Consider the following 20,906-nt stretch of genomic DNA (forward strand, 5'->3'; position numbering starts at 1 on the left):
CCTGGTGGCGCAGTGGTTGAGAGTCCGCCTGCCGATGCAGGGGACGCGGGTTCGTGCCCCGGTCCGGGAAGATCCCACATGCCGCGGAGCGGCTGGGCCCGTGAGCCATGGCCGCTGAGCCTGCGCGTCCGGGGGCCTGTGCTCCCCAACGGGAGAGACCACAACAGTGACAGGCCCGCGTACCGCAAAAAAAAAAAAAAACAAAAAACAAAAAAAAAAACTACTTAAGAGTTAGATATGGAAACGTGGCTTCTGGGAACACACGTGCTGTGGTGCACTGGGAAGAATACAGGCTTCAGAGCCAGAGAGAGGTAATGTCACATTCCCACTCTGTCGCTATTTCTGTTTGTGGACAACTCAGCCACCCATAAAATCTGGTACTGTTGTACAGATCAGAGGTAATATGTCTAAATATTGCCTAGTATAGTGCTTGGCACGTAGTAAGGGTTTACTAAAGAACAGCTATTATTTTCATGGTTTGCTGAACTTTTGACCTTTCAAGTTCTTTTAGTTCTTTCAGACAACTTGCAGAAAACAGCCCATTCAGAAGACTTGCCTTCAGTGAGATTACGGAACCCAGCAGCTTTCCTTTGACACTTAAATGGTTATTTTATACCCTATCCTGGCATATTTCCTTCTTTCCCTTTTATTCTGAAATGCAGAGGAGGAAACGGGAGATGGTTTTCTAGGCCTATGATCTGGTTCTGGAGAACACTGTCCATCGTGGAGGTCTGCACTGTCTAAAGCCTGAGTGTTTAATCACAATTATACTTTTAAAATTGCTCTTACCAAATGTTTGGCTCTGAAAGAATATGATTTTACTGATAGCTTGTTTGGGTGGATTTGTGCTCTGAGATGGTAAGGCTGGTGAATTTCCAGGGCTCTTGTCTATTCATATCATCTCCTCATATATTTCTATTCACGACTCCACTTTTAGCAGTGAAATAATGATAGGAAAATATTGTGAAGTTCTGAATGTGAATCTGGTCATTTCCAGGACTAACTGTAAAGCTTAGTCAAAGACTAGGCCTACTAAATGTCAGTCATACCTTTGTAGGCTTTTTGGGGAGAAATGATTGTGTCAGTATTCACTCCAAAATGGTTCTTAGATGATAACAGGAAATATTAGGGGAAAAGGATATGAAGAAATGTAAAGACGGATTTGTGCAGTTGATATTAGTGAATAAAATAAAGGAAAACAAACAAATATCTCTAGTGTTTTGTTCTAAATAAACTGGCTTTTCTTAACCAAGCAAAACTTTTTGAGCCACACACAAGTGCTTCATAAGATTGGGGCAAATCACAGTGAAGTTTTCCTCTCAAAATTATAAATGCCGTGTGCCAGATTACTGGAGATAATCATAAAGTTCAGATTTGCATTCTTACATTCTGTAGTTAAGAAAGATTAAATTAAGAAATGCTAACATAAACAAGATTAGGTATATTTAAAACACACCAAATAATTTTTGAGGGGGTATACGAACAGATTCAATTTACTGTGTGCATATATTTACTCTGTGTGCATGTGTTTCGCAAAGGTGGAGGAAAAACCCAGTCTGCTGAAGAATTATTGCTGTGTAAAAGTACAGGAATATCTCATTGGTCATAATGTTTATTGACAGGCACTTTCAGCTTTTAATTCATTTCTGAAAATTGGCATTAGCTTATTCCTATTGCCAGCACAGATTCATTTCACATGTGGCCATATCCATGGCACTCATCTTGTCAACAGGTAGCTACTGCTAAAAGTATTCCCTCTGGGATTCAACAAGAATAAACACCTGTAGAGGGTGTTTGTTTCTTTTGATAGAGAACTACTTCATGGAGGAGGAAAGTCACTGAGAAAAGAGAATAATTGCTAGATGCTTCTATTTTAGCACAAGTAAAATCCTTTGCAGCTGTTTTTCTCTTTTCAGGCAAAGACATTTTGAGTTTGGAATCAGTTGGCTGCAACTTAAAATGACTTCATTGCGTTCTAAACCATCCTGGCTAAATTGAGACAAGTGGCCACTCCATTTTGTCAGGAAGCACAAGGGCTGTGCTCTGACAAAGCAGAACAGAGTCCCCATGGCAATATCACTAATCGTGTGTAAGATACACAAGGCATATCTGAACAAGTTTTTTTTTTTATTGTGATGAAAACTAGAAGCTCTTTTTCCCAACATACTTCATCAAACTATTTACAACCTCTGTAAAATTTGTGAGTTTGAAAATACTTTTTCCACTATCACACATGTCACGAATACAGTAAAATATCTTCACTCTATTTCTTTAAGATGCAGTATCCTCCTGTTTCATTTTCTTACGCAAATCTGAATTTCTATTGCAGTTGCACAGTATTTAGCATATTTAAAGTACCAATGGACATGGGTTGCTAAACAGACATTATTCTATAATGAAACTGTGAAAATATAGCATTTTAAACTTTTATGTACACTTCTTAACTATAAAATGCAGGCAAAGTCATATATAGCATTATAAGCTGATTCCCTAGTAAGGTAAATAACTTACATTTCTAGACAGCATGGATTATTACAAATTCATTCTTTTAAAAAAGTTCTCTGTTGATATTTATTAGCCCCCTGGCTGCTGCATATACAGGTGTGTACACAGGTGTGCATCTGTCGGGGGGCCTGTACAGGTTAAGTGGAAGGCAGTGTGGAGATAAGGAGAAATGCGATATGGAAGACACATGGCTTACCAAACCCCTTTTCTAAACAAAACCAAATCAAGTTGAAAGATTTTTTCATGAGATGCACTACCTCAGAAAAGTGGAAGGCAGAGACCTGATCAGTGAAGTTGCAGAATACATTTACCTCCTAAATTTATAGGCATTAATTAGTAAGGAGCAAAATCTAAGCTTGGATTATGGACTAGGTGTATTAAGGCTTCCTGGGCCTATTATGATTCATCAGAGTTATCTCACGTTCAATCCTTTACACAAAGATTGTAACTCAACGTGTAATGAATGCTGGTATTCTTAACACTGCTTAAATTCTGTCAATCCTTACTGTAAATGTTAAGACACCTTTATAACAACATCATGGCTACATTTCTAAGCAGTTGTAACAATGTAACAAAGGCGTATTAATACATTTGAAGGCCTCACCTCACCAGATTTATTCAATTGCAGCTTTGATAAGTATAATAAAGTACAGAATAAGGAATACTGCATCTTTATCCATATACATGTTATCATTCTAATGAACTGATTTCAAAGTGCAGAATTATATTTATGTTTAAAACACAAATAGCAATTTGAAGTTAAAACAACTGTATAAAAATGAACACAATCTTTGTATAAGCTATTCCAAATTTCAACCACTACGAGAAGGGCCTTTTCAATCATCTAGAACTGGCATTTGTAAACACTGTAGCATTTTGCAAGTTTTTCCCCCATGACATTCCTCTTTCTATTTTCCACTTAAACTTTAAAGTGAATAAAAAGTGCTCTTTTTTAAAAAAAAAATGTGGTTTATGTTATTGTTATTCAACTGCCTTTGAAAATAAATGTCCTATAGTGTTTTGTAAAAGTAATGCCAGGCAACAGTATAAATTTTATGGTAAAGCCATTAGCAATTTCAGTCTAAATGCCTTAATAGAACTTAAGACAAGTTACCAAGCAGGCTTCTCAAAGTCCACACACAATTGATGGGATGGGGCTGGAAGTGGATGGGGAAGTGTGAATCTTTTCCCAAACAACCTAAGATCAGGATACAAGGAGGGAATCTATTGAAACCTCAAAGTCTGTACCTCTTAACTTTTCAAATAACCTTAACTTCCTTGAAATCAATCTCTAAAATGCAAAGAGACAGGTCAACTGTAGCTTCTCAAGCCATTGCAGCTACCTGTGTCTAAGTTCCCAGACATGCACATACGCCCAGCTGCAAACTGAATAGCTTCAAATTTGAAACCAAAGAATGCTTCTAGTTAGAGAACAACTGAGAAGTCCTTTGGATTCTACTCCTTTTCTGTTGTTAATCGTCTACTGTGCTTTTAAAAAGAGTCTAGAATGGACATAAGATAAAATAGAGTAGGCTTTTCTATGCCTGAAGATATTCTTACTTAAAAATGTAATTCCTTCTCTCCCAAACCACCTTCTTTTCCACAGGGAAACACTTGTAGAAAATTCACCAAGGAGAATTTGTTGTGTCCCAAGACAAGCCCCAGGTAAATTTCAGTCCTGCGACTAGATCAGCAACTCATTCACTATTTGTGCTTGGATCCCTCCTTAGAAGTATCAATACATCAAAGGGGGGAAATGGCATAATGCTGACAGGTTCTGTCAGTAAAATTACTGTCTCAGTTGGGTTGCCACTTTCAGGGGGTGAGCAGACGAGCTCACGTCCCTGAATTTTTCCTATGTTATTACAGAGGAGCAGCTCATTTCGTTCTGTGCTAAATTTAAATTGAGCTGTCACTCTGGAGGCTCCCACTGCCTGTCAGTTCTATGAATTCTAAAAACCATTTCTACCTGTAATGCTCTCAAGATCTCTCAGCAGAGAACAGGATTGGCCCTTCTTACGAGAGCAGGCAGAGTTAAATCAAGTCTGCCCTTCACCTCAGTGATTCACCTACTATCTGCCAACTTGGTTCCAGGACTAGCATAGAGGGCTTCACAGCTGTGTTCACCATGCTCTGTGTTCGTCGTGCTCTGTGTTCTTTGCCACTGACCAGTAACCAACACTGGCCTTCCTATTCAAAATAGTCACAGGCAATGAGAAGTAGGAGTTGCATACAGTACAGATAAAAAACTTTCCAGTTGGTAAAAAACCCCACAAAAACCCAGTGCTTGGTGGGTAGCACACCGTTGTAGCTAAAGAAGCTATGTATCCATAGAATTGCAGCCCTTGTTGGAGGGAAACTGCCAATGAATTTTTCAGACCTGGCAGGAAATGTAGAGCACATATTTTTGAAGATAGAATTTGACCTGAAAATCATTATGCTGTTGCTTGAACATTAGAAAAAAAAAATTCCTTTTAATGCCATCCAACACAAATCATCCTTTTTCAATGTTTATAGTTTTTGCTTCACCAAAATAAGATTATCTGAATTAGAAGATAATCCTAAAAAGGATAATTCTAGAACGAGAAATTATTTCAGAATGTTCACACCTTTAAAAATGAGCTAGTAATATTGTGAGGTTGATTTGTGCAATTCTCCAAATCAAGAGTTTGTAATTAAAATATATTGCAAAGGTCTATGCTGGCAACTTCTTATACCTAAGCTATAAAAAAAAATCTTAATAACAACAACAACAACAACAACAATGACAAAAAAAAAACCTCACCAAGCCCCTTAGCCACAGAAAGCTGAAAAAACCCAGCTTTTAGTGGGGAAAAAATATGATAATTTTTCTGAAAGAATGCTCACTGGTGATGTATTGCTTTGTTTACTGTAGACTTTGCTAGTTGCAAAAAAGGCTCATAATTTTTGGGGGCTGACGGGACTATAATTTCCTCTCACCCTCAGCACAGGATGAGTGGGTTCACTATCCCTGCAGATACCATTGCAGAACCACTGGGTGCTAACACAGTTTAGAAAATGAAATCTGTAGAGGAGAACCTATTGGAGAGTCACTTATCCTTGGCTCTCCAAGGGAGGAAACTAGCACCGTGTCAGGCTTTCCTTGGGGAGCATTCCTTTCCCACTGACTTGGTTCCAAGAACGGACCCATTCACCCAAGAGTTAATTCCCTGCTATGCCTCCGTGGCCTTTCTAGTCACCAAATAACTGTTTTCAAACAAGAAAAGGGGGAGCATAATCTTTAATTGTGGTACTCAACCAAGGAGGACAACAAACAGCAGAAAGATTACCTCAGTGCTGCAAATGTAACCAAGACCTCTAAAATGCTGGGGTGTTTTTTACAATCCCTTTAGTAAGTATGAAAATTGGTAACATGAGTCCTCAGTGAAGTTATTGTAGGCAAGTCCTTTTATTCATTATTGCTTTTCTCCTCAAGAGGCGCATTATTTCCATCTCTGCTTTGTCTGATTTTTTCATGTTCACTGACTGCCTGGTCAGCCCCACCTCTTACCTTGGTGCCAGTGTGTCTAAGAAAGTTTCCCCCCTCCCCCCGATTCCTTGTAATCAAACACTAGGGGCAGGAAGAGATGATGCCTAGGTGACAGAACACTGCAATTTGAAGTGGGGCAGTAGTTTTTTTTAGACAGGCTCTTCCTATTCAACTACAGAACAGCTCTGTGCCCGTCCATGCCAGGGCAGACACCAGGACTAGACTCCAACTGAAATGTCGCTGCCCCTCTGCTCGAACAGATGAACAAAACAGAAGCAGAACAAAACAAAAACGATCAACAACAAACAAATGAAAGAATCAATGTTGGTTTTCTCCAGGGCATGGATGGCATAATGACAAGTTGCGGGTGATATCTAGTGGCTGCCATCACTATTGCAAAGGGCTGCCTGAGCGCTCCTTTCTTTTCAGGTAATGGAACCTCTCCAACAGCTTCTTCTTTTCTACTTTCAGGCTGCTTGCTGGTAACAGATTGGAAGTGGGTTCTATCTTACTTAGACAGTAACTCAAACTTTTGTAAAAACGGGTTCAGGGGTGGGATGATGGGAGAATAATTCAAATTTACAAGGTCTTGCTCTAGCCATCAATTTGTGGTAGATGACCTTTAAAGTATCAATAACAAAACGTCTGACAGCTCAGAAAATGTACAAACTACAAACATCTTGAAATGGCAGAGGACACAGCACGGAAAACAATGCCTGTCTCTTCAGCATTTGTGTCACCGATCTCCCAGGCCAGCATGAAGTTGTTTCTCGTGTAGTCATGATGGGGGTTACCTTCAGACCGAAAGGAGAAGTGTTACTACTTCTTTTTCCTGCTCTGCTTTCAGACATCGTGGGATGGTGATGCCCTTTTGTGTTAACACTGTGAAGGGGATTCAGCCCTGCTGAATTGGGTGCCGCTAAGAGATCCAGCTCTTACACTCAGCTGGACAGGTAGCCTTCCTCACACCAGCATATGCCTCCGGCGGTGCAGTGCCAAGTGATCTGACCGGGAAAAGCTGCGATCACAGTCTGCGCACTTGAATGGCTTCACTCCCGTGTGTTTGCGGTAATGCCTCGTCAGTTCATCCGAACGAGCGAATTTCCAGGTGCAGCCTTCCCAGGTACACTTGTAGGGTTTCTCTCCTGGAAGAAACAAAGGGACACACACTTTGGTGCTCCATCATTTCTCCAGAAAAACCATCCCAACGTGATATTTGGGGAAATGACTGTTCTCAATGGATTTTCCATTTGGTAACCCTTTGGTTGGGAAACCTAATCACCCCACCAGCTGGTGTTGGGTCAGACAGGTGGCGGTTCAATTTCGTCTCTCTTGCTGTGACACTGGGCAGGTTAGTTAACACTTGCATCCTCAGTTATGGGTAAGTTACCTTGCAGTCAAAATATCAAAAGGCATAGACTGATTGCTACTGGATATAATCTCCATGGTAGACTGGAAAGGCGTGTTAGGGAGCTCTACCTAGGTTGACTGACTCCAGGGCTAAAACTCACAAAGAATTATAAAGGGTAGTGATTTATATGTTTTGTTGCAATACTCCTCCAAACAGTGTATCACTTAGATGTTTAAAGGCTATTTTAGGGTACAATGTCCTTTTATCAGTCCCACAAAATTTCATTTAAAAGGTAAGCACTCTACCACCCCCAGAAATTAGGTATTAAGTACTTATTATTTATAAACATCTACTGTTTGTTTGTCTACTGGGAAAGAATCCTAGATACCTTAATAGTGCAAGTTTCAATATCTTCTTCAGTGACTTAAGAATTAGGGCAAGCCCTAAGGAATCATCAAGTTGGTCCTAGTGTTGAAACCCACAGTAAAAAACAGTCTGAAGAAGTATGTAATTTGACCAGATCCCTCAGTCAACTCGTAAGGACAGTAAAATATGCAAAGGCTTTGCTGGGAAAAGATATGCTATCCATTGTCCAAAAGAGCTCCCTGGGGGAACGGGACAATAGTTGACCTAGGTGTGCTTTTTCCTGGCTCTCATTCAGAATGGAAGTGCTGTCCTCATGCAACCCCACAAGAACTGATCTCTCCTCTGCCGCTTCCATCCAATAGTCAACTAAATGCTGCTTAGCCACACTTGGTGTCTGGCGAAAGGGCCTAAGACAGGGAAAGGAGCTGTTTGCTGATCCCAGTGTACAGAGTTGCAAAGTGACTTTTGTTATATCCACTTCACAGATGAGAAAACTGAGGTTCAATGGAGTAAGGTAACTTGCCTGAGGCCAGTAAATAGATGTGTTTGGTTCCAAATGCAGTGCTTTTCACTGTGTTCTAGGGGAGCGGATAATTCTTTCCCCATGTAAACTCTGTCACATCCTTAGACAACATTGATTCCACCTTCTTAGATACTTTCAAATTATTCAACTCCTACTTCTATTAAGTCGCCTACCACAACAGATCATACAGATTTTGTCTAGATGTCTTTCCCCTCTACCAGCTTCTGAATACGCAGAGACGAAGAATCACACCTCTACTATCCTCAGAGCTTAAAAGTATGTGCCAAACAGTGTTTGAATAAATTAATAAAACTGCAGCACACAGACATGCTCACACAAAGGCGTGTACACAGGACACTACTAAGCCCCGTGAATGAGATGTACAGGTGATGGGAAAACTAGACTAAACCAGACCCAGCAGTTTTTGTTCAACTGTTAAATAAATGTTAACCATAGGGGTCCTTTTAGGATCAAGTGGCCCTTTCACAGAAGTGAGTGAATAGTACAGCCCAGTTAAATCTAGAAATACAGACGCACTAACTGTGGCCCACAGAAAGCTCCAGGTTACTCTGAAAGGGCTCCTGTCAGGTAGATGCCTACTGACTGGATTAATCCAAAACCTCAACTTCCGACTCATTCTGGATGTCCTATGGAGACAAAAATCTGCACTTACAGGTGTCTACTGATCAGAATTTAACAGAAATTTTAAAAAATCAGCAAAACCCCTAACTTAAAAACAATGCAATCCACTATACAGTATATCCATGGCAACTGTTAAAATGCTTTTATTTACGTGTCATCACCATATGGGTTTTTTTCTTGAAATTTACAACATGAGTTTTAATAAGCTGAGCTTGATATAAATCATATCTTCAAAAACACATCCATCTTTGGGGCACTGAGCTCAGTCAGTTGACTCCTTGTCACCAACAGGTATCTCCTAGTGATCTCCCGTGTTACTAAGGAACCAACCACAGACAGCATAGGCCTAAGAAGGAAAAAATAAAAGATTTTCTTAATTGGGGAAAAGCATTGTTCAGTTGTGTGTCAGGAGGACGTCTGTTTCTATCTTGGTGGGGAAGTGTCATCTGAGTATGACTGGGGTTAGAAAAGCTGCTGGACCCTCACCTTGGCATTGCAGATGGAGAGGCAGGAAGGGGCTCCATAACCGGGATGGGCCCGGAAGTAAAGAGAGGCAATAGAAGGAGACAGGGCTTCAGTCTCACCTCAAGAAGGATGATGGAGGCTGGTATGGCCACCGTAGGGACGTCCTGTTGTCTCAGGGGTTCTCTGAATTTCCTTGTACATCCAAGTTCGGCACTTAATATTCTCCAATTTCTTCCCCCAAATTATAATAGACATACTTTTACTTTCACTTGGGCTGTTTAATAATGGTAGTTGTGCCCTTTTCACTTGAAAATCTATAGCAGGGGTGGTAAACTGGCCCCCAGGCCAAATCTAGTCTGTGGTTTGTTTTCTGTGCAAGCCGCAAGCTAAGAGTAGTTTTCACACTTTTAAATGGTTGAAAAAAAAAAAAAAACCCAAAAGAGGGCTCTCTCGTGGCATGTGAAAAGTATATACTTTTCATGAAATTCAAATTTTAGTGGCCATAAATAAGTCTTTATTGGAACACAGCCACACTCATTTGTTTGCATATTGTTTACGGCTGTTTTCCAGGGATGGAGGCATTGAACACTGCAATAGAGAATGCATGGCCTGCAATACCTAAACCATTTACTATAGAAGGTTGGCTGACTCTTGATGTAAGGGATGGGCACCTCAGCTTTTGTCAGGCTTCCTGGTTATGTTAACTTAATCAGGATATATAACACCAAACTAACCTTGTTAGTTTGGGATGGGTGGGTGAGGGAATGTTTTGGCTATTAGATAATCACTTATTCTTAACTCAGGCTCCTCGATTAAAATTCTAACTGTCCTCTTGGTAACGAAAACACGTGATAGTTCATGTCCGATGCTTTAAATAGAGAGTTCTGGACAAGGAGAAATCAGGGATTCTCTGAAAAGGCTCACCCAATTCAGTCAGGGTTTTAAAAGTCTTTGGGATCTCCTCTGCTCATTAGAAAAGCACAATAATGAGTAAGGCCTTCGCTATGAGGGTGAGAGGGGTCAGGAACGTCTCTATACACTTTACCCGCTAACCAAAAGAGCACTGATTCTACAGTGATGGAACCCGACCCTGCCCTACTCCACTCCAACCCACGCTTTCAATACGGTTGTGTTACCATGGCCACCGTGCTCAGTGATGAGCTGCGATTAATTCTACTTAGTCTGAGGAGGACATAAGGAAGGAAGGATCAGAAAAGAGGAGCTCAGATGTTTGGCATCCTTTCTAAGGTGGATGTCTTAAAGGCGGAGAGGCAGAGAAAGCAACAACTATGGCGAGGATTTCTGTGGGCCCGCAAACGTGCAGCAGGAAACTCAGTGCAGAACCTGAAAAGTATTCTGCGAGGTGAAATCAGGTACAGTAAGTGCCTCCAAAATGCAAGATGCAGATACGTCCCTACTTCATGAGTAAAACCAGTGAAAATGATATATAAGCTTATAAACCATTAGGGGCTAAGTGATGAATGAAGGCACGTAAAGAAGAATGAACACATTCTCATCTGGGGGTGGGGGGAGGGAGGACCTATATCAGAAAATAATAAACTTAATTATCTGAGTGATCGATGAGTTTTCCTTGAAGCTTTTCTTACAAAAATATATGCTTTCTTTTTAATATCCCCAAATATTTCTTGTATAATATTTCTTGCCCCCATTTCCTCACGAATAAAACCAGAGTTTGGGTATTCTCTCTCCATACTCAGAAGAAAGAAGAGGGGAAAAAAGAAAATAAGATCTTCAAATCTCTCTTCACAGCTAGAGGCTGAGCTATAGGGGTGGCTCCTCTCTATGGAGATGAGATGGCTGTTTGGACCAGGCAGAGAGCAGGCTTCTGCCCCTCCCTCAAGAGGGACCTCGGTTTCCATTATATCCACCTAGTGCCTAGCATTTCATTAAAAAGAGTCAATAAATTCTCTCATTGGACTAGTTAAGTTTTAGAAGTGGATACAAGAACAATGCTAGTGGCTACTACATTATGTTAAAACTGAACGTTATAGTTTATGCTTGTGCTTTGAAGCTATTTAAAGGGTACAATCTTATAAACAAATTAAGATAAGAGACACCAACTTCATGATGTGAGTAAAAACTAATTAAGATGATAAATAAGTTTGTAAGATACACTGTAGTATGTATAAATGAGCCCTGAAAGGATATAATAAAGAACAGACAGAATCCTTCCTCCATCCCTCCTTCTTTCCTTTAAATCTTGCTAGAAAACAGAAAGCTCACTTTAAAGTTAAAAAAGTCAGTGGTGAGGACAGAACGGTAGGTGAATTTTCCATGAACATTTTCCTATGGAAAGAGTTGGTTTGGACACTAATAGGAGTCAAGCAACTCCCAGGGTCTGCGCAGCTATTGTGCACAGCTGCTCTGTGTCAGGCTGAATGGGGGTGACAGTAAACACTATTTCCAGTGATTTCTTCAGGAATAGTGAACGGTCCTTAAACTCATTTGAATTAGAATTCTGCAAATGTGTTATTCAACACTGTTTTCACTAGAAATAAGCTAAAAATAAAAAAAGCATGCCCACCTTTTTTGTTTGTTTGTTTGGTCTAACCCACAAATACACTTTGAATCCTCAGTAGCAAAGTCTTTGAAAATGTATTTAAAAATTTTTCAAAATAATCAGAAGTTTTGACTCCACCATCAGATCACCTTTGATTTTTGTTTCTTATATTAATCCTGTGAAATAAAAAAATGATAGGGAATGGTGTGGTATATGTCCTTACCAATAAGTCTTAGTAAGTGATTAAGTCGAGACATCAAGGTGCTAATGTATAGGAAAAAAATCAAAGGACCTGAGCTGGGTAATTGGTAGCTTAACACTACACTCACCTTGGAGTGTAGTTATTAACTTTTAGACTTTCAATTCTGAAGTGAAGGTCTCTATGTCCCATGAAAAACCCGTAAGCCACTTCCACCTTTTGACCATTGTTCAGCACAATCTGTCCTCTTTCAGGTCTTTATAAAACCTGAACTAAACTATGAAACCTCTGAAAAAGAAAAATGTTAACTGAAACTAATAGCAAGCCCTCCTATTCTAAAGTGAAAGAGTCCTGCAAGGATTAAAAAGAGAACATACCAAAAAAAGAGGGTTTGTTAATTTTTGTTCGAAAACACTCTTTTTAACTCCTCATTTGGGGTTCATGTTAGAAACAGTTTTATATGCACACTGGCGTGTGTGTGTGTGTGTGTGTGTGTGTGTGTGTGTGTATTCACAGGCATTATTTAAATAGTATTCTAGTATTCTAATTAAGTATCCTGGGAAAATGAAAACTCTCATCAGGGTTTTTTTCTTGAAACAGTCAAGAAACTGATTTATTATGAGAACTGCTGCCTCTTTCAATTTTGGTTAAAGAAAAGGATTAAGAGTCACTCAGTGCATTTCCATGACATTTACCCAGCAGAAGGCATAATAAAGTCTAAAGAAAACATCAGGTATTGAATGGATTCCCAAAACCCAGGAAACAAAAATAACTTTTTCGGGTACCTCCCATTTCACCATCTGAAACGCTGAAAGGTAAATGTGTCCTGAGACAAAAGACAGGTGCCCTTTCATATTAAAATGACGTGTGAGCAACAACAGAAAAGGAATGTGCAGTTTGCAAAAGCTCCCCGTCAAACAAAACGCCCATGTCCTCACATCAGCTTCTCTCTATTATTTTCTCAAGCAACCGAAAAAAAAAAAAAACACCTTTGGCAACAGGAAACATAGGCATTTTCTTCAGTTCAGAAGTGCATTTCTGAAATGTGTCCCTGTTTAACTTTTATAAAGTCAGGGGGCCCCAGACACTGACAAATGAGCTTCATTACACTCAAGGCTCAACATATTTGCTGTGACAATCTGTTTCACTTGAGGAATGGTATTTGCATATGAGGGGAAAAAAAAACCCAGAATCAAGATTCCTATCTTGTTTTCTGGTTTCTGTTACATTAGTTCATAAAAGTTCACAGAATTTTAGATCTGGAAGGAAATTAGGTCCTTTGAAAATGAGGAAACAGAAACCTAGAGCTGAGATTACAAGGCCCTTGACTTGTCCAGGGGTAGACAAGGCTGCCTTCCTTCTTGCTGGTGTTAAGGGGGCAGAAAACAGCACAGGCTTTGAAATCAAGCGGAATGCACGGTCAAACGAGGCTCAGTCTCCAATCTGCGACTGGATCTCAGGCTAGAGAGTTAAGCTTTCTGAAACTCTGTTCCCCGTCTGTAAAATGGGAACACTGTTCCCACTGTGAAACTTAGAAATACACATGCCATGTGCCTGGCAAATGACAGGTGCTCAATAAAGGATATTGAATTCTATAGTTATGAAGTTCAATGTTTTTCTGTTTCTGCTAAGAAATATAAATAACATAAAGTTAAAAATAAATCCCATTTGGCTTTTTTTTTTTGTGGTACGCGGGCCTCTCTCTGCTGTGGCCTCTCCCGTTGCGGAGCACAGGCTCCGGATGCGCAGGCTCAGCGGCCATGGCTCACGGGCCCAGCCGCTCCGTGGCATATGGGATCTTCCCGGACCGGGGCACGAACCCGTGTCCCCTGCATCGGCAGGCGGACTCTCAACCACTGCGCCACCAGGGAAGCCCCCATTTGTTATTTTTAAGGAAGGAATTAAGATTTGCAGGTAAAATGGATGCCGATCCTGATCCTGATTTTTTCTAAGGTTTTAAGTATAAAACTCCTTTACAGGCCAAGTAGACCAATCTATTCTATAATTTGTTTGATCCGTTTGGCCTTGTCAATTCAATCAAACAAGTGATCAGTATGTTAGTATCTGCCCTATGGAACTGTCTGGACTGAATTAATTCTCCTTTTCACTATGTGTAAACAAGACCAAGTGGGTCTTTTTTTTCATGCAATTATATAGTGGATTTCTTTGATGAAAATAATATTTGCTACAGCATATAGCGTCTTCCATCTACCACACTTAGCTCTAAGAGTTTTATGGATCTGAACTCATTTAACTTCGACCCTAACTGTAGTTGCTGTAACCAACCCCACTTCACCCAGAGTTAGTATGTGGTGGATGGAGGGGGGATTTCAACCCAGGGAGCCGACAATCCTAACCTCTATCCTACAATGCCTCTCAACACCTTAAATCACTGCTTTCGTGAACCAAGATATCCAGTCAGAACTGGCCAAGCAGACTGACAGAATATGAGCTAGTACTCACAGGACAAACACTGTGTTAACCCAGAGGCTAGCCCCTCTCCTCTAGAAATCAAATGTAAACGAAGTTAAAAATACCTTATAGGGCTTCCCTGGTGGCGCAGTGGTTGAGAGTCTGCCTGCCGATGCAGGGGACGGGGGTTCGTGCCCTGGTCCGGGAAGATCCCACATGCCGCGGGGCGGCTGGGCCCGTGAGCCATGGCCGCTGAGCCTGAGCGTCCGGAGCCTGTGCTCCGCAACGGGAGAGGCCACAACAGTGAGAGGCCCGCGTAACGCAAAAAAAAAAAAAAAAAAAAAAAAAATACCCTATAATAAAAATGTACTTTACTGGAAGTAAAAAGTTCAAGGTCTAAGGATAATACTCTATGTGGCTGAATTTATATTTCTATGTAGTGACAACGTTTATCTTCCTGGTTCTGGTTACCTTTTCCTCAGTTTCTTTTGTAGACGCCTTCCTTTACCTGTCACATAAATCAGGGGTCCCCAACCCCCAACCAGTACTGGTCCGTGGCCTGTTAGGAACCAGGCCACACAGCGGGAGGTGCGTGGTGGGAGAGCGAGCAAAGCTTCCTCTGTATTTAGAGCCGCTCCCCATCCCTCGCATTACTGCCTGAGCCCCGCCTCCTGTCGGCATTACGGTGAGTTGCGTAATTATTTCATTACATATTACAATGTAATAATAATAGAAATAAAGTGCACAATAAGTGTAATGTGCTTGAATCATCCCCAAAACATCCCCCGCCCTGGTCCGTGGAAAAATTATCTTCCTCGAAACCAGTCCCTGGTGCCAAAAAGGCTGGGGACGCTGACATAAATATTTACTGAGATTTGGGCTTTGACATCTTCTCACTTGCATAGGTTCTCCTTGGTTTCCACAGCTTCTACCACAACTTATAAGGGAAAGATTCCCAAGTGTCTACACCTCCGTCTCTCTCCCAAGCACCATGGAAGGGGAGACAACATTTCCAGTTGGCAGCCCAAAAGCAACCCCATGTGACCAAAACGTTATTCAGCATCTACCACTTGGATGAGACATGTTCCTCCTTCTATTTTGATATCTGGAAAAAAGACAAGCCCATCTACTCAGGTATCAAGTCATACATCTCTCCAGTTGGCGAGATTTCTTGGACTCTTTCCTATCGGTTATTCTCTACCTGCCCCAACCCGATTATTACATTTGCCAGTTCTGCCTTCCAAATGTCCCCTCCAGTTCGTCTCCATGTAGATGGTCTGCCTCTTTTTAGAGTTTCACCACCTTTCACCAATACCAACATCTACTGCTCTGTTTCCTTGTCTTATGTCCTGCTACCTCCAGTTTAATTATTAATGCTCCTGTTAGAAAGCCAGTCTTCTCACTGGCTTTCTAACAAAGCAAAACTTTAGTCGACTTTCAAGAAAGACTGGGAATTCCCTGGTGGTCCAGTGGTTAGGACTCCATGCTTCCACTGCAGGGGTCCCAGGTTTGATCCCCAGTCAGGGAACTAAGATCCCGCAAGTCACACAGCATGGCTGAAAAAAACCAAAAAACAAACAAAAAAAGATCAGTTCACATTATGATGAAAATCCTTAAAAATAGGCCGTTTACCAATCACTTGCCATCTTGATACTTCCAAGTACCTTAATGACCAACTCTAAACAGGTAGGAACCGCTAGCTAGACCTGCACGGAGTGTGGCCCTAGTGGGAGAGACTGGCAGGTTATTAGCAAACTTGTCTGAGACCAGGTGTAATGACAGCAGCACAGGTTCTAGAGAAACCAGAGTCTGCATCACAGCTCCACTCCTTCCTTGTTCATTCCATGACAGTGGACAAGTGCTCTAACCTTCCAGGGGATTTACAGATGTGATTAAAATATGTAAAGCACTAGCAGAGCGGGGCACTGTGCCTGGGACCTGGCAGGTCCTCAGGAAATATCAGTTCTCTCTCACTGCTGGTCTCCATGTCTGTTCACAGCATTCCTTCCTCCTAACCATGCACCCCAGATGTCTTCAAAGTCTCTCCTTCCCCTGCCCTCACGTCCAAGCAGATGCCATGCCCTCCTGTCTCTACTGCTCCACTGTTTCCCACATGCTTTCCTCTCTGCCCACTGTGCTGCTGCAACAAGGAAACGTCCGAGTGTTCCAGGGTCACGGAGGAAAAAATTCTACCTGCCTAGGGAAGGAGGGTGGTCAGAGAGCTTCACAGACAAGGTGACACTGAGGCAGTTTCCAAAAGTAAATAGGAGTTTACCAACTCAAGAAGTAAGAATGGAGGTGCCCAGGCAGGCCATTTCAGGTAGGTGCACGAACATACAAATGAACTCCATACAGCTGGGCATGTCTGGAGGCTGCTTCATTTGTGTGGGTGGGGAATAGGGGAAATTGGGACGGGGTCAGCAAATGAGGTTTGACGGATGAAAAGGAGTCAGATGAGAAGGGCCTTGCATGCCCAGCTTAGAAAGGTGTCCCCAAATTCCCTGGCCATAACAGACAACGCCTATGGTGTTCTTTTGTTATTCTGCTTGTATCTTTATTATATGACTTTGTAGACCTGGCCTTCGTTGTGACTGTTCAATGCATCTTACCTAGTATACTTATGGAGAAGTTCATTGAAGATGGGGGTTCTGCCTCTTTCTGCCTTTTTCAAGAAAAATCTGTAGTGCCTTAGACATGGAAAATGCTCAATAAATATCTGTCTTGTTGAATCTGTCTATGAATAGGTCCTTTCAAATAAAAGACTACGTTTTACTAAGTATTTAAAATACGTTCCTGAAAAGATTATTTATACTATCATTATAAAAATGATGACAAAGGGCTGAAAAAATAATACTTTTACTCCAACTTTTTCTGCATTATATAAATATTAAATGGGTTGAGTCTGAAGTAAAGAGATTATATAATTACAGCTGATTGTGACGATACATTAAATTATCCAAACTTTTTTGCCTTGAACCTACTGCTCATATTAATAACATATATCCACGTCAATATCCAGACATACACAATTTCAATTCAGCAAATAATGATTGGGTCCTTACAATGTGTTAGTCACTGTATTCACTGGGGATATAACAATGAGGCCCCCTGTGGTAATTATGCAACAACTTGCTATATTTATGTTCAAAGCTAAAAAAATAGAAAACCTGAGATACATAGAGTTAAGTAGCTTGTCTAAGCTCACAAGCCAGTTAGGGGCCACAGACAAACTTCTGTCGCCTGATGTCAAATTTAGTGCTATTTCTATGATAGTTTCCTATTTCTTCACAGTTACCAATATGGAGCGTATCTGTGAGCTCTCTGGCCAAGATCTGCAAACAGCTTATTTGCAGAGGATTTTTACCTGAAAAACGTCAGTTTGTTCTTAAGTGATTCATTATCCTGGCATCGCTAAGCCCTATGCTTTATCTAACAATGAATCTAGACAGAGGGTCTGACGTGGAGCTTTATATGGAACGAGTTATTTAATTAATGAAGATAGATGTGAAAGTATAAGTAGCACCCCATCGCCTGAAGGTAAGATCTAGCAACCCCAAGACTTGTGAACAAAAGGCCACCAAGATGCACAGCTGTCACATAGCTCATGATTTTCTTTGTAGGATGTCATCAAATCATTTCAGAATCTCATCCAATAACATAAGATGTCAAATTAGAAGCAAGAAATATAGGAATAGCAATGAGAAGTAATGAGACAAGAAAGAAAGTGAAAAAGCATGGAATCCACAAGCATTTTGGACTGGGGTGTATGTGTGTGTGCGCGCGCGCACGCATAGTCATTATCTGATGTTAATGATAGCACGTGATATTAGTTACAAAGTCTTCATTCCTCAAGGGAAGGGCTAAATAATACATCATCTCTTTCATTTGTAAAGGTAGGGAAGGACATATTTTAGAGACGTTTAAATAAAAATTGGTTAAAATTTTTAAAGCATCCATGTGAGTTAACTTCCTTGATGTGTAAAATGCAGACATGAATTATTTTTGCTAAAGCCAGACATAAGAAACGTGGCTGCTCTATATTTACTAATTTTTAAAACTTTGGTGTATCGTTTTCATATGAATTCAAGTGATTATTAGACAAGATTGGCTAAATGAGCCTCAGATTTATTAGAGCAGGATACCAAGTTGAAATTTTCAAATTCAGATTCATCTGAAACAACATTTTTATAGGTCAAAACTAGTTATTTAAAAATCTGGTTTTAAATCTTTATCTTGCCGTTTTCCTTGTTCATCATCAAATTATAATATTCTGCAGAGCAGTGATCGTCACGCCCTGTCAAACGTACCACTAGAGGGTTCTAGCTGACTCTTCCTTGGACCCTCTTAGACTAGACCCAACATCTGGTTGTAGTGCGCCATCTAGTGGTTGTAAGAATCACTGGTGCCTGAGCGTTATTTGCTTGAACTGCATTTTAGAAAACACGATGGCATACATTTTTAGAAAGTAATAAGAATTCTAAACAGCAATATCAAACTCATAAAACCATTTTTCTAAAATTCATATTTATATCACTTAATAAATAATGAAATTCTTAAAGTGAGGGAAACTCATTGTATTAATACACAGTAGTTACATTTAGCACAGATTTAAATGACCTTTAATTTCAATACACTGCATATTCATTTAAATACACTGCACACTGCTTCATGCAGAGGAAACACACAATTTAGACCAGTGAGTAGGAACAACGTACCTGCTGACAAAGGGGCGGATGCGATGACCGAGATACATTTTTTTCCTTCTACTGAAAGTGACTTAAACAACTTACCACAGACAGGTGTTAGTAGGCATTTAAAAATATTTGGTCAAACCTGTATGTTATTATCTAAACTGCATATTTATGAAACGATAGTTAATTATTTTTAAAAGGTACTCTTCAGCATGTCTTTTTTTTTTTACTCTAAATTCCTTGTTAATATATAGGAAATGATCCTCTTTCACGTTCCTACAAATATGTTTAATTTACTGTACGTATAGGTCCTAAACAGATGACTGATCATGTACTAATAAAGCACAGAAGATCAAGTGTTAAAGGTAGAATCAACGTGACTTTCTCAAAGAAAGTGTCTTCTTGTCCCTTGCTCACCTCCCATCGCGTGTATCGTTCTCATAAGTCATCTGTTATAATCCCAAACTTCACATTCATTATTACTGGTCACACACGAATAACTTACGCAATATGCCTGAAGCGAAGGTAAGGCTAAGAAGATATTTATTAAAATCAAAGCAAGTCAACCCGAATCCCTATAGAACTAGTGTGGATTTTACTTTGAACCCGAAGTTATGAAATCTTGCGTGTAATTATAAATCAGAAACCAGTATGGGCTCACTTTGAACCAGTGACAGCAAATCAAGCAAATTTCATTCTTTCTTTTTGAAAGTACTGTTATTTGACTGGTAGTTTAGGAGACTCTGCCTTGAGCAGAGTAAGTATTTCTCTGCTAAGTGGATGGATGAATTTGGCATATCTGGGTCTGGAGCAGGAATTTCACAAGGACTTTCGGATGCAGCTGTGAGATCAAGAAACATGGATTGGAGTAGGACAACTAAGTGGATTCTTAGCTATAAGTAAATAAATTAAGAACCACTTGGATGGAAGTCTCCAACATCACATCTCAGGGCTTTTTCCTTGAACCTGTTCTACTTAGTACTTGGAAAAATGGAGAAGCTGAAGGAGAAAGCTAAAACAGTAAAAGCCAGGTGGGCAGGGAGCACGCCAAAATCTTTTCAATTTATTAGAATAATGAGCCAAGTCAATAAAATGGATGCAGTGTAATTATTTCCCAGACTTGAAAGGGTATGTGCAGCCCCCATAGTAATGACTCTGTCCTGTATCTCCCACAAGAGGTCACCCAGCCTGGGGCAAAACAGCTCAGTGATGGGAAACCCACTATTCCCAAGGGAGCCATCATCTGAGGGACAGGTTCAATAACAAATACAACACTGTGCGTTTAAGTTGAAAAGAAATCCGTTATAGGTACAGGGGATGGGAAGATCCAGTTTGCAGCAGTTTTTGATTTAGATGACCTAACAGAGTCAACTGCTAAAAGACTTATCATCATCTCTATGTCTATTAAGAGACGTGTGATATGTTGGCATATAGGAAAACGTGGCTGAGAGAACAGCGGGTGTCTACTTTGGAGAGATGAAGATACCAGCCGTTCATGACAGTGCTGAGAAGAGCACCAGGGTGCCGGAAGTGAAATTTACACTGTGATGGCTCGAGTGATTCCCTTGGACAACGAGACAACGGGAGCCAAACAACGCCATCCGAGACAATTCAATGCTGTAAGAGACGAGGACTCCGCCCTCAGAAATGTCACCCAACTTGTCTTGCACAAGAAAAAGCTCTCTGTCACGCGAGGCATTTAAGGAGAGATGGGAAATAA

The 20,906-nt window shown here is 40.6% G+C and overlaps 1 protein-coding gene across 6 annotated transcripts in view; it reads right to left on the reverse strand.

Moving 5' to 3' along the window:
* Positions 1 to 201: 201 nt before the first annotated feature.
* Positions 202 to 20,906, reverse strand: part of KLF12 (KLF transcription factor 12) — a 450,478-nt gene continuing 429,773 nt past the window's right edge. For all 6 annotated transcript variants that reach the window (XM_082859606.1, XM_082859602.1, XM_082859605.1 and 3 more), the window contains one exon: positions 202 to 7,161. In XM_082859606.1, the coding sequence (XP_082715732.1) occupies positions 6,980 to 7,161 (182 nt within the window). In that variant the 3' untranslated portion in view covers positions 202 to 6,979. The remainder of the gene's footprint in view (positions 7,162 to 20,906) is intronic.

This window comes from Leucopleurus acutus (assembly GCF_964270905.1).
Source record: "Leucopleurus acutus genome assembly, chromosome: 18".
Classification (NCBI taxonomy): Eukaryota; Metazoa; Chordata; class Mammalia; order Artiodactyla; family Delphinidae; genus Leucopleurus; species Leucopleurus acutus.